This window comes from Cottoperca gobio, chromosome 1 (assembly GCF_900634415.1).
Source record: "Cottoperca gobio chromosome 1, fCotGob3.1, whole genome shotgun sequence".
NCBI classification, from domain to species: domain Eukaryota; kingdom Metazoa; phylum Chordata; class Actinopteri; order Perciformes; family Bovichtidae; genus Cottoperca; species Cottoperca gobio.
The window spans coordinates 16313688-16327988 of NC_041355.1; the positions used below are offsets into that span (position 1 = coordinate 16313688).

The 14301-nt window shown below is 39.3% G+C and overlaps 1 protein-coding gene across 1 annotated transcript; it reads left to right on the plus strand.

The window, feature by feature from the left end:
• Positions 1–1832: 1832 nt before the first annotated feature.
• Positions 1833–13458, plus strand: cusr (Copper-only SOD repeat protein). Its single transcript, XM_029437257.1, has 10 exons — positions 1833–1975; positions 4685–6770; positions 7098–7197; positions 8523–8600; positions 8917–9009; positions 9781–9913; positions 10023–10137; positions 10738–10862; positions 12570–12650; positions 12994–13458. The coding sequence occupies exons 1-10, from the start codon at positions 1936–1938 to the stop codon at positions 13080–13082; spliced, it is 2940 nt and encodes a 979-aa protein (XP_029293117.1). The 5' UTR covers positions 1833–1935; the 3' UTR covers positions 13083–13458.
• The last annotated feature ends 843 nt before the right edge of the window (positions 13459–14301 follow it).

Genomic DNA, 14301 nt, shown 5'->3' on the forward strand with positions numbered 1-14301 from the left:
CATTATCATTTTTATTAGCTGAAGCGATGATTAAAAAGGACAGAGGATGTCATATACTTTACAGATTGAGGCAAATTTCAGAAAATTTGTAAAACTATTCAGTGGTATTACATCAAGATTGAGACGCTGAGACACCCCTCCACAGCATTACACATGATGAATCCCCTCATTAAGAAAAACACTGTAAAGTTTCTGCTTTGTTTCCATTTGCCAAAGTATTTTGTCGACTCTGCCTATTGTCTGCATGTGTGTGTGAAAATGGTAAACCTGTGTGTACATTATGATGTCACTATTCCAGCTCCTGCCGCAATCAGTGATCGAAAAAAGCCAAGTGAAGGACCTGACCCACTTCACAGGTCCTCCAATATGTGTAAATAGCTGCGTGGCCTACCCCAAATAGCCCACAATGATGGGCCATCGGGCCGCTATTCTTAGAACAAGTTACTATTTTCGCTCCTCGTTTTTTCCCTCAACCCTGTCACAAGGACAGCTGAGGGATATTCTGAGAGAAGAAAGAGTAAGAGGCAGAACCAGGGTTATACAAGGGGAAAGAAAATAATGGATCAAGTCAGCAACCGCTGAATAACACCTTGAGGCTACCAGCTTGATTGTGGGCACATTATTTGTCCTTATTCCTGTTGTGTAAATTTATCATATAGTCTTCTTATATTTTATCTTTATAAGGTTGTTTGTTCTGCTCACAGCCGTAAATCGATTCAGAGAGTGGTGGAGGCAGCACAGCACACCATTGGGAACAGTCTCCCGGCCATTCAGGACATTTTCCAGTGGGGCAGACAGCATCATAAAGGACCACAGCCACCCAGCAGACTGTTCTCCTTGTTACTGTCAGTTAGACGATACAGGAGCCTGGGGGCACGCACCTCCAGACTCTAGGACAGTTTCTACCACCAAGCCATCAGGCTTCTCAACCTCCAGACCCACATTTTAACATAATTAATTATGTTAAAACACTATTGACTCTGCTGGACACCGGGAAGCCTTATTGACATTTTCCTGGATTCATCCATACTTTCTCTTTTTTTTTCCAACACAACATAATTTCTGTCAAATGTTGTATTTGTACTATGTTGTTTATCCTGTACACACGACATCTATTGCACGTCTGTCCGTCCTGGGAGAGGGATCCCTCCTCAGTTGCTCTCCCTGAGGTTTCTTCCATTTTTCCCCCTTTAATTGTGGGGTTTCTTTTAGGAAGTGTTTCCTTGTGCGATGCGAGGGTCTAAGGACAGAGGGTGTCGTATCCTGTACAGTCTGTAAAGCACACTGAGACAAATTTGTTAATTTCTTGCCGGAAGGTGATTCATTTTTGAATTGCCACCACAATTCCTACTAAGAACGGTTTTATATACATGTTGTGAATTTTACAAGATGATTCAATCACTTGCTCAACTAGCTGGAATATTCATGAAAGGCTGATTATCTGTTGTATAGCTGCAATGAAATTGATTTGGCTCTATGATTTGACTTTGGGTGCTGGGCTATCATTACATTGATTTTTAAATATATTGTACTTATATATTATTTATTTCATATTGCTTCTTGACCAGAGAATGCTGCTGTCATCAGTGTGCTCCTCTTTTTAAAAAGTGTAATATTATCTCACAAAGCAGACTGCACACAAACAAAGATAGAGGGTAGTTCACTTTTGTTGGCCACTTCACCTATCATGCTTGCCAAATACTCTTCCTCCCTCCCCTACCTCCATACATGAGACACTGTTGTCCAATCACAGGCTGACACAGACAGCACCACAGAGGCTGCACACTTTTAAAAGCCAGATACTCATGACACGTTCTTTGAGAGCACACTCACACACGCGGCATCACTTTGTTGTCATTGAACTTAGGTTGTCACCAGGTTCAATTCTAAGTAGACATTTTTTCTTTGCTGTGTGTCTTTTCCACATCAGCCATCATGTGCCTTCTGAGAGCTGTCCTGCTGCTTTCTTTACTTGGTGAGTATTTTTGCAAACTTTGACCTTTGCATTAAGGGCCTTCATGAATGATTTATGTAATCATCAGTTTATATCAGGGGTTGACAACATGTGCCATGTGGGTCTGAGAGTCTGCAGGATTTCTGCCAACAGATGGTCCTTTCACTAATTATTTTCCTGTGATCTGATTGGTGTTGTGTTTATTATCTGCTCTTTTTTTCTGCTTGAAAGAAAACCAGCTCTCAGCTATTCAGTGGCACATAGTCAAAGATTTATCTTTATGTCGTTAAGTTGTTTTGTGAGCAATTGTGCATTAGACACACCAGCAGCTCAGTTTCATTGATGAAAGCTTAGTAGGTAGCATCTCCCTATGTGAATCCCACTACGATGTGAAAATCCAAATGATCAAATCACACTTGAAATTGACAAAAAACAAACAATTTGTATTTCTACTCATCCTTTTCTAGACAGGATTAAATAGTATGTCCTTAGTATCTGTTCTATCTTGCACAGATTCAGACTCTATTACACACACACGGGGAAATTTGTGTGATCCAGTACTCCAGACCTATTTTTTTTTCTTGCTGAACTGATTTGTTGTTGTACCGGTACAGCCGCATTCATCAAAATAGATAAAGAAGATAAACTAGAACACAAGTTGTGTTGGCTTATACCAACAGGTATTTATTTTTTGCATGCATACTATAGACAAAGGGCTGCTTAAAAAGTCTGCTATAAACAGATTAATAATATTTACACAATATTTACACCTCATATCCATTAAAAATCAAATAGTTTGCTTTCAAAAAACAACATTATATTAATCTGTTAATCATTTGTAATTCAATTCAAATGGTAATCAAAGTAGGGGTTATGATTATGCTTATGATAATTTCAGACCAAGACTGTATGATCACATTGTGAAAGTAACATTTCCGCTATTAACTCTCACTTCAAATGCCATACAGGAAGAATAACATTAACGAAATACAAGTGGCTGCTATACATAGAATTTAACTGAGAATAGAAACTAAAATTTGCATACAACCTAATTCAAACAGTATTTCCACTGTGTCGGCTACCAAGCGGCATGATCTATCTAATTTAGTGATTTTACAAAAACATATTTCTAATAGTAAATACTTTATATAATGTCTTGTTTAACAAAATATTTGTTAAAATGTGGTAATTATAAGTTGTTTGCATGTTCATTAGACCTGCATCATGTGCACATTTACCATATAAAAGTTAGAATTGTAAAGTGACTGAAGCAAATAGACTTCACTGTAAAATCCGAGTGGAAACAGATTTTAAACATTGCCCTTGCTTCAGCAATGCACACTCTTAAACATATATTTATATCTTTATTAATATTATTCGGCTTAATCTTTTGGAAACTTTTTAAAAGTGTTCTAATTCCCTTATACTATTTTCAACTTGTTTTGCCCGTTTTAATGAAGGGTTTATAGTTCAAACTCTGAAACGTGTACCCATCTTTTCCACTACTTTTGAACCCCTTCATACCCATTACATTTTTCACTTCCGGTTTACAGCCTTTGTACGTTATTGTATTACTTAAGCATTTTTGTACTTTTCATAATTCTTCAGTAATTACTGTTCAAGTTATTCTCATTTCTATTCATTCATATTCTCATTGTTGTGAAATTAGGCCGAAAGTTCAAACGCACAGTATAGTGTGCGGGACACAGCAGCACATCGACTGCCAATTCAAATCCTTTTAGTATTTCAACTATGCGTCAAAGAGAACTATAACTACATTTTCTTTCAACAATTAATCATTGAGCTAGTGAATATACTTAGGTATAAGCAACACGTGTGTAAATACAAAACAGATGGATATTTCTTAGTGTATTTTAGAAAAATGCTTTGTACCTCAATGACAGTTAATTTTTACTGGCTCACATTCATGCACATCCTGCATGTGTGTGTGTGTGTGTGTGTGTGTGTGTGTGTGTGTGTGTGTGTGTGTGTGTGTGTGTGTGTGTGTGTGTGTGTGTTTGAGCTTCACTCAGTATTAAATCATGCATGCCTCCAGGTCATATACAATGAAAATGGACTTTTCTGTAGGAGACATCTTGTGTCTACCAGTTACACTTTTGAAATGAACAATATTTGTAGTAATAATTGAAGGGAGCAAAGTCAAGTGATGTGGTATAAAGTCCATGTAGAGAGGTGGTTGGGTATGTCAAACAAACATATCCTACCCATATCACCACCATATCCTCATGTACGTAACATATTTAACTTATCTAAGTAACCTAAGTCACGTTACAAATGTTCTTTAACCTCACATATTTAAAACGGCAACCTTTTTTACAATGTATGCCTATCACTGATAATCTCCAATGGTTATATATGTTGTTTTGGGAGTCATTGGCAAATTGCCCATTCTGTCATTTAGGTATGAGGACGTATTGGCCTTGAAAAAATGTCGAGAGGGAATTGTTTATTTAGGCTGACTTGATGCATGATGAGATGCTTTCCCTGACCTTAACTTAGATCTTTTAATTGTCTGACATTAACCATATTGTAATGTGCACAGATACTATAGGGCCATTATTTAAACATTGGTAAATTAACCTTAAATTACTGAGAATCAGGGTTTTGCAGGATCATGCAATATCAGTGTTCTGTTTGTTGAGATGGGTTGTGCATTAACAAGTGTAGGAACCCAGAATACGACCATAACTTTCTTCTCATCCTTTCCAGATTCCATTCCCTGTGAACAGTTTCTGGCACCTCTGAACATGGGAGGAGTCACAGGGCAGGTGCACTTCAATTCCACGTCCCATATGGCCACTGTCAACGTGTCTGGCGCTGGATCCTGTGGTTCACTTAACATCTCCCTCAGCATGTTCCCCGTCATGTATGGCCATCACGCTCAGCCCTGTTCTGAAGCAAATATCGGCTCTAGCGTCTTCACCTTCACAGCTGATCCTTCTTCAAACCCCACCATCAACGTGTCTCGCCTCCTCGAACACAGCTCAAACCTGAACGATTTCTCATTGACCTTGCAGACATGTAACGGCACTAAAGTGTGCACAGTTGTAAGTCAGGTTCAAACGCAAATGACTTATCAGGCCAGGTTCACCGGACCCATCGCGGGTAATATTTACATGCGCTTTAACAAGGGACGGACCAACCCCAGGGTGCTTGCAGACCTAGTTACAATCGGTCAGGTCAATGCCTCAAATACCAATATCACTCTCTTTGGATCTAAGAGCACCGGCGCAAGCTGTAATGTTCTACTTGAAAGCTTAGACTCCTCAGCTTTGACTAATCTGGGTGTTGTTAAAATCGGAACCCCTTCACAACCGGAGAAATCCCGCTTGGACTTGACCAGCTTCAACATCAACAATCGCTTTCTTGTCTTCCGCATGGGGTCAAGTTACAAATGTGCTCAGATTTATATTGTGCCAGAGAAACAGGTGAGCGCTGTTGTGAATATGAGAGGGATCAAAGGATACCTCAGCTTCCGTCAGGCTTCCCCGTTTGATGTAACAGAGTTGAGGGTGAACCTGACCAATTTAAAGAGCCGAGTCGGCTCTTATCATGTCCACAATTTTCCTCTCCCCTCAGTCATGTCGCCTTCATCAAGCCGGTGTTCAAATGATAATGTGGGTGGTCACTGGAATCCATTCGGTTTCAACACAAACGACCCAACATACCCGAACGGGCCAGGTTCAACTCACGACATGTATGAGATTGGGGACCTCAGCGCCAAGCATATGTCCCTTGCAGGCCAAAACGAGGTGGACATGATGTTCACGGACTTCAGCCTCCCTCTGTTTGGACAGAATAGCATTGTAGGTCGCTCGGTTGTAATTCATCAAACAAATGGTGCCAGGTATGTTTGTGCAAGCATCAGCTATCCCGGTGAAGTGATCGTAGGCAGAGCCAGATTTCAGAGCCCTGTGGTTGGTGAGATCTGGTTTACCCAGCTGGCGAACAACCCTCTCTCTGACGTAACCATCTTCACAGATCTGTCATATGGAAATCCCTCAACAACACCAACCAAAAACCACAACTGGCATGTTCACACCTACCCCATCAGCTCAGAGAAAGATAATGATGAAAATCGCTGCAGCACAACAGGAGGACACTGGAATCCTTTTAACATTAATGCAAGTGACAGCAGCTATGCCCTCTACTGTGGCCCATCCAGGCCCTTGTCCTGCGAGGTGGGAGACCTCTCCAGCAAACACAGAACCCTCAACCTCGATACCAAAGTGGGCGCAGTGGGCGCAAAACACTTTTTCACTGATGTCACTTCCTGGTTGTCCGGGACAAGCATCATCGGTCGATCTGTGGTCATGCATCAAGCAGAAAGAGGAGGGCCAAGGATTGCTTGTGCCAACGTCACAATGGTGCGAGTCCCTAAAGCTAGCTTAGGAAGCTGGTTCGGCTTCCAGATCCCTGGCGGACAAGTCCGGTTCTCCCAGGCAGTCCCACAAGGCCCCACGACTATAAACGTATCCCTGATTAACCTGAACTCCATAGCTGGGGGCTACCATGTTCACATACTGCCAATCAAACCTGGCAGTGCAGATCCCTGCTCCAATGCAAACATCCTGGGCCACTTCAACCCATTAGCCTGGAACATATCAAACAGCCCCGCACCTGGAGTTGGCACAGTCGACCAATATGAAATTGGTGACATTGGTGGGAAGTTTGGGAAACTGAATAACCTCAACCAGACTCAGGCTGTATACATGGACCCTGACATGCCATTAACCGGACCCTACAGCATAGATGGAAGGTCACTGGTGATTCACTACTCAACTAACAGATCAAGGTGAGAATTAATTTGATTTGTCACCAAAAGATTGTGAAGGGGGATAAGAGAAGGAGATATGAGAAAGTATTTTCACATCTAAGCTTCCCTACCATGAGTGGCCCTGGCACAATGTCAGACTTGCCCAGTCTATTGAGGGCTATTACAGGTGTAGGATGTCATAAACGTCGACTCATATCCTCTTCATGTTTCTATTGTGAAATATAAGCCTCCTCATTCATTGAGAATGACTCAACAAAATATTGCGAAGAAGACCATTCTAAAGGTTGACCCTGCAGGATTTGGATATGTTTTGCTCATCTTGTGTTTTTGTGTCTTTCTGTGCAGAATGCGGTGTGCTGACATCTCAGCTGACAGAGCTACAGATGGACAATGGACTATTGCAAAGGCAGTTTTCAATGGTATTGTGACTGGGACAGTCAAAATGGTAAGAACCACCAACAGCCAAAGTCTTTTCCACTAAATGCCAATTCATTATACATAAATGCAATTTAAGTGACAATATATTGTACATCAGTACTTTTGCTCATTCGTCTTTTCTGTTCAACACACAGCATGTCCAGTAACAAAATGTAATAAAATCCTGTGACTGGATGTTCAGTATAAATATTAATTACACTATATGTCCCAGTTAAATGTCAAAAGGTATGTTTAATTAACACATTCTCCCTCCTCGTCAAAAGCTGGCTCTTGCGTTAATGTAAATATAGCCGTTCCCCTCTCCCACACCACTTTTCAAAGGTTACATTTATCTGTTGATGGCTCACACCACAGTAATTGAAGTAATCTTAATTTAGCTGCCACATTTCTGTTGCCCAAGTTCAGGTAGCTAAACTAATCCATAGTGCAAAATGTCAAAACATATTTGATGAAAGTGGGAAAAAACAAGGTTGTTATTTTCAAAATATATTTCTAAGAAAGAAAAAAGGAATAGGAATATAGAACAGCACCCTACTTAGGATAAGCCTTTGTCTGTAACTTGACTACATTACATTTTGACTTTGACATTGTGATATTGATTTTGAAAGTCTTTACTCAATTGTACTGTCTAATGTAAGAAATTATACTTTGTATATTCAATTCAAGTAAAAATCACCTATCCCATCACCAGAAAGAGATTTCTGATTGCAAATTGTATCAAAGGAATGAAGCAAATAATCTCTCTGACAGACACGGAAACAAGGATTTCTCTCTTTCTAGCTCATTTGGAGCCAAGCTGCCACAAAAACATGACAGAGTATTTCTGCTGCACTGGACAGACCGTGAATTCATTATGCCTGTGGTGGGTTGTAACACGGGAAGAAGGGGCAAGATCATTAGCTTAGCTTAGCATTTATTTGCCTGCTAGTGAAACATACAGACCCCCTGAACCAGGACGCTTCCCAAGAGAACAGCTGTCTCTGTCAGCCGCCCTCCAGATGCCCCATACTGAGCACTGCACAATGTCCAAGAGCTTGTAATACTGTATCTCCAAGAGGCTATATTATCCAGGACAGTCTGGGGAATAAACATTGTCACTCACCATAATCTGCTAAATTTGCTCCGGCAGAAAACAGAGTCACAGAGTGTAAGAATGGCATAACAGGTTACAATGCTAAATCCCCACTGGTGTCCATTTGAACTTCCTTTATATTTCAGCAAAACAAAAACTCAGTTGTGGTTGAACTGTTTACTATGAGAGTATGACAGTGCACGGTCAATGCAGTCTCTCTAACTGCTAATATTGGACATGTTGATTGATCTTTCTCCCAGCGCCAGCAGATGTTTCCTGATGGGAGTACTAGTGATCTAAAGCTGGAGGTGGCCCTTCAATCATCGACAAGTCAAAATGTAAGTACAGAGTAATAAACAAGGGTCATTGTGGGTCCTCCCTGTAATCTGAAGGCACAAGGTTGCACATTACGGACAGGAAGGATGGATAAATATTACAGTGCAGCACTTTAAGTTATTTATTGTTGTCCAGCAAGTTCATTTCCTTGCCTTTGAATGCAGGACGATTCGGAAGAGATTGTTAATGTGTGAATCATGTGTTAATGTGTGTGTGTTTCTCTCTGTATTTATGAGACAAATTGAAACCACATAGAGACACAGCAGAAAAATAATATGCACACACATTCACACTTGTATTTTACGCTCCTCCCTGCAGGCATCCATGTTCATCACAAGCAACCAAGGCGCCGACACCCGCCAGTGCATCGGTGCGGGAGGAACATTCAATCCCTTCAACATGACATCAATGGTGAGACCGGCCTGTCTCTGCTTTAACTTCTGCGCTTCTTCTCTTGATTCTGAAAGCTCTGGAAGGCTGATACTAATAGTGTTGAAGCTGGTAAATCAGCACTTTAAATCAGATTTTCTTCAGACTTTATGCAAAGCTTTATTGCAGGGATGTTTGCTGACGTTAAGGTAACTGCTACAAACTGGATATCAGCTCCTTATCCCCCTACAAAGATAGGTGTAGGTGTAAGTCACTCTGGATATGAGCGTCTGCTAAATAACCTGTAATGTAATGTAATACATACTATACTGTACTATTATTACAGTCCTAACATCAGCCTGATATCTGATAGATGACAACTTAATAGATGTCCCTTACAGAAATATTAGGGTTTCATTTTTGTGCAAGTTACACAATAAGTAATATAATATATAATATAACAAGTATACAAGTATAGCGAGTCTTACTCTGAATTGTATTAGTCATTTATGAAAATACTTGACTTTTGCAACAAGGCCTTTTGTTAAATTAGATTTATGGTTTAGAAAGTAAAGGCCTTGGTTAGAAAGTGAAACATTTGAACATTTCCACTGCAAATGTTTTTGTTGATAAATAAAGCATGAGGAAGTTGCACAGACATTTATATTTGTAATCGATCACTCGATTGAAGCAAAGTGCAGAGAAGGACGTCTATAACTTGTGGGTTTCTTGTTGCAACAATAATAAGAACATGACCATTGTGCTTCTGTGGTTAACATGTAATGCACTTCCTTTTTTCTATTCCTCCTTTAGAGCTCCAGCTGTTCGCTATTTAACCCTCTGAGCTGTGTGGTGGGAGAGTTGTCAGAAAGACATGGCACAGTCAGCCTGAGAGAGAGACAGATCATCAGTGACTGCAACATTGTGCTCACTGGAGACAACACAGGTACCACACTGACGTAGTCCCCCTCTCCCCCACCCAGTGTATTTAGCAGCAACAACTTTGCTCCTTTACTAGCAATCATAGTAAAGTTAATTTGTGTCTGTGTTTGCAGTGGTCCACAGATCTGTAATGCTGATGAACGGAGACAGCATCATCGCATGTGCAGCAATCCTCCCAGAATCCCCTTCAGCAAATCAGACCTTTCCCAAAGTGACTAACTTCAGCAGGTGAGAGCAATACAAACAGCTTGATTGGTTAATAATCTTAAATCTCTTGGCAAGCTTGCCTGAAGTGGAACCTAATAATCATATGTGGAGTAAAATAATATGCAATTCTCATCATTTAATCCTTTTTTTTAAGTGTTTGAAGTTGTTTTTTCTTTGTAGATCATTTCATGTTTGAAATGTGCTATGTGAACACGGACAGCATACGTAGAGCCATGCTTTATAGTTTCACTGTAGATTACAGATTGTATGCTCTTGTCACATATACTGTAGATAAGCAAGTAGGAAAAATGTAGCAGGGTAGCGAAAGTTTAGCTGGTATCCTGTACAGTGAGCAACAGGAATTCATGATAATAATTATTAAATCCACCTTTCATTTATGAATTAAATCATCATGACTGATGCATTACTTAAGCATGTGTTGTACACTTATTACAAAGTGTTACTGAGAAATCGTTACAGTCCCTGAAGTTCATTGCACTTGTTGATCATATTTGAATTTGATTAGAGTAGATGCACTGAATACAATGTATTTCCAAGTATCTCCAATTATTTTATTCATTGTGTGACTACAAAGTTGATGTTTCATATCTTTTTGCCCAGATATGACTTCCGTAAGAGGGTTGCAGATGTCCTGCAGGTGCAAAAGGCGAGAGTCACCATCCTTGCCGGCTCTCCCAGCTCTGTCGCTAATGGAACGTGCTACCAAGTCAACTTCATGGTTTCTGGTAAGGCAAAAACCCTTCCCCTATAAACACAATAGTGTGTCTAATGTGCAATAAAAGGGCAATTATATAAGCTTTCAACAACAACAGAACAACAGAAACACGAGTAACGTTGATCTGAGGAAGTGAGTGGGTGAATATTCAATCCTCTTCCTCTTTGTTGTACTGAAAATCCTATTAAAATGATCAAGATCTAAATCAAAAGCTTAAGCCATTAACCATGTGATTCAAATTCTCAACAAATACCACCAGAAGTTATGACACTCCTGCTACAATTAAATCTAAGTAGTAGTTTACATACCTCTTCAGACACATCCCTGTGATGGGATTGGGCTATTTTAATATGCAATGTTGTATGTCAAAGTTATTATTACTTAATGTTGTTGTTGAAACAAACCACCCAGGAAACCTTCGTTCGTGTGAAATCAAAAGAGCTATTTTAACGGACATTACGTCCGTAGCTTCTTTTAACCCAAATCATGATCTTTTTGCTAAACCTCACCAAGAGTTTTTTTTTGCGACATTATGAGTCACGTGTTACAACATTAACCACGCGTGAACCTTCACTGTCAAGATATAATGCACACGGCTGCCCTGGTGTCATTATAGTTAAGACAAGGCTTTCTGCACAAGCCACAACATATGACGAGTAGGGATGAGATCACGTTGCAAAAGAAGGTGCTCTTTGGATCCAAAAACATATCATGAGACCCAAAAAAATAGAGGTTCCTTCAAAAGAAGACGGTGTATATAGGAGCTAAACCCATTTATTTTACATTTTAATTTTTTAAAGCAGTGTACCTTGATATTTTTTAGTTATGACTCATTCATGACTCATCAAGTCGAACTGCTCTCTTTTTTTATAATCTCAAAACATAATTTGAATCTTTTTTTGTATACAGTTTATATAAAGATGACTTGGAAAAAAGAGAAACAAAATAGCATAAAAGCTGATTCAGCAAAGGAAGTTTAGCATATAATGCCTACATTATGGCCAGGGCTGTTATATTATGCATTCCCACAACATACAAAGATGTTTGTGTGTGAGATATAATCTCAATCTATCAGACTGTATGTGCAGCATGTAAGTCTGTAAACACTTCAGCTACTTCAGGGCTTGCAGGACCGATGTGGGCAAGTTGTGTGCCCAGGTTGCGTTCATCAGGACAATGAACAATTACGGGCATTGAAAAATCTTTAGAAAACCTGAAAGATTGCCCAGTAACCTGATGCTGGAGTTGAGTGTTTGTGGGTCTCACTTTCTGTCTCTTCCTCTGTCCCAGGGGGGAACAGAGAAGTGTCTGTATGGCGGTTTCACACAGTATAGCACAGGACGGCCATTTATGCCCTCACAAGTCTCCCACAAGGTGGAGAGTTTACTATTGCAATCATTTCTGAGAAAGGCCTCCTCTGCCGTGATAATGACAGTAATACAGCAGAAAGTTGCACACACGAGAGGTTTCAGACAGCATACAGATGAGAATGTGTGATGAGGACAATGTTAGAAAAGACATAATTAATAGACACTGATCTTTGTCTGAAGAAAAAGTATGTGCAAAGCAATCACACCTACTGAAAAACTACCAGCTGAAAGAAACCTAACTGGATTGATGATGGAAAAGCATACCCATAACTGCCTTTAGGCTCAGCAACAGTAATTATCAAGTACAGTCTGTGTGTAATTATTGCTCCATTGTCTGTATCTTAAAGGGGATGTCAGCACAGAACTTCTGGAGTCTGTCAAAACCAGCGAGAAGATGGGCATGTTCATAGAGTCGGACTCATGTACAAGTAAGTAAGCTCCATACTGTAATCATAGCCTCAAACAGACTTAAGGTGCACAATGGGAGTGTGAAATTGTTTATGTATTTAAGGGAAAACATTTGGAAGTCCTTCGATGTTTAACTTATTTATGAACATACACAGCTCTCTGACCGAAATATTCTCTAGTTAAGGGGAAACATCACAAAATAGCCTGTAGTGGTTCACGTTAAATAAATATGGATTTAATGATTTTGATGTGGAGAGATTCTGCTGAGGGTATTCTACTCCATCTACTAAGTTATATTCCTTATACAATAATAATAATAACAACGATAAACACATAAAGATTAACCTCATTTGATCCCCTCAGGAAGTGCAGGTCTGCTGCTGATGCCAGGAACTTTTCTGCTGGGCTTGATGTTTGCTGCCACCTGCCTGATGTCATCCACAGTTTATTGATAGCTTAGAGATTCGGCCACAACATGCATCTTCAGCGAAGCCACACGGATACGCATATTGTAAAACTGTGAATATGTTTATGAAATGTAGCCCTCCCAATAATACGATGGTCATCTGAATAAATGTCAAGCAAATAATAAGTATTTCTTACTTTTAATCATTTTAGGCAACAAGCTATTTATTAACTGTACCTTTATAGAAACTTTTACACAACAGATATTATATTTCATTTTATTGGTGGATGGAGTTAATACTGTACATTTTCAGATATCCAAACTGTTTCTTCTTCATTTATGCACCATCCATATATTCATGCATGTGTGTAAATATCTGGAAAACTGTAAATAAAATGCAATAATGTTTGTATGCCTTGTGCAAATAATCTGTGATTTTCTTCTTTGCTTAAACCCTCAACATATCTCAGCACATGAATAAATGTGAGAGCACAGCACAGAGTATATGATGCTTTAGATCATTCATATTAGATGTTGGTACCACTTCCGAACAAGGCACCAACAGGGTTTGTGAGTCACAACTATAACTTTATGAATGGTTCAGAAAAAAATGAACTACTGATTCATATATCAATTATAATCCATTATAACACCATTTTGGGGTTTCTAGGTTGTTAGAAATCTCTGGCAAGTGTTCGTCCTACTCCTACTAAAAATAGTTCCAGAGCATCTACAATTTAATAACATTTACTAAGGATTGAATTTTTGTATAGCCATTCATCAAAACCTAAAAATCTAAAGAAGAACCTACCCGAGATATTTAAACTCACGAGTCCTCATTTAGCCAAAAAAAAGACTGTGAAAAGTTAATCAGATAAGTCAAATAATAATAATAAATAAATAAATAAAACTGTTCAAAATCACCTTTATCGGCCAAGTATAGTAGGCCTACACAAACAAGGAATTATGTAGATTCATATTGTCAGTGCATGTTCATCGTTGCATACTGCTGGGGGGGGAAGTAAACAATTAAATGTGTATTAAAAGAAAAAAGGGATACAAACAAGGCAGCGGGCGAACGAAATTGACGACCTAAATAAATAATGTTTTGGTTACTTTTATTGATCCACTTTGTAGTTAATGCTATTATTAATTGATGTAATAAATACATATATTTGACTACTTTAGTTAGTATCACGACTTTTAAAGTAGTAGCACGTTGTTGAACTCTAGTGCAGTGGTGAGATTTTAGACTCCATGCGTAG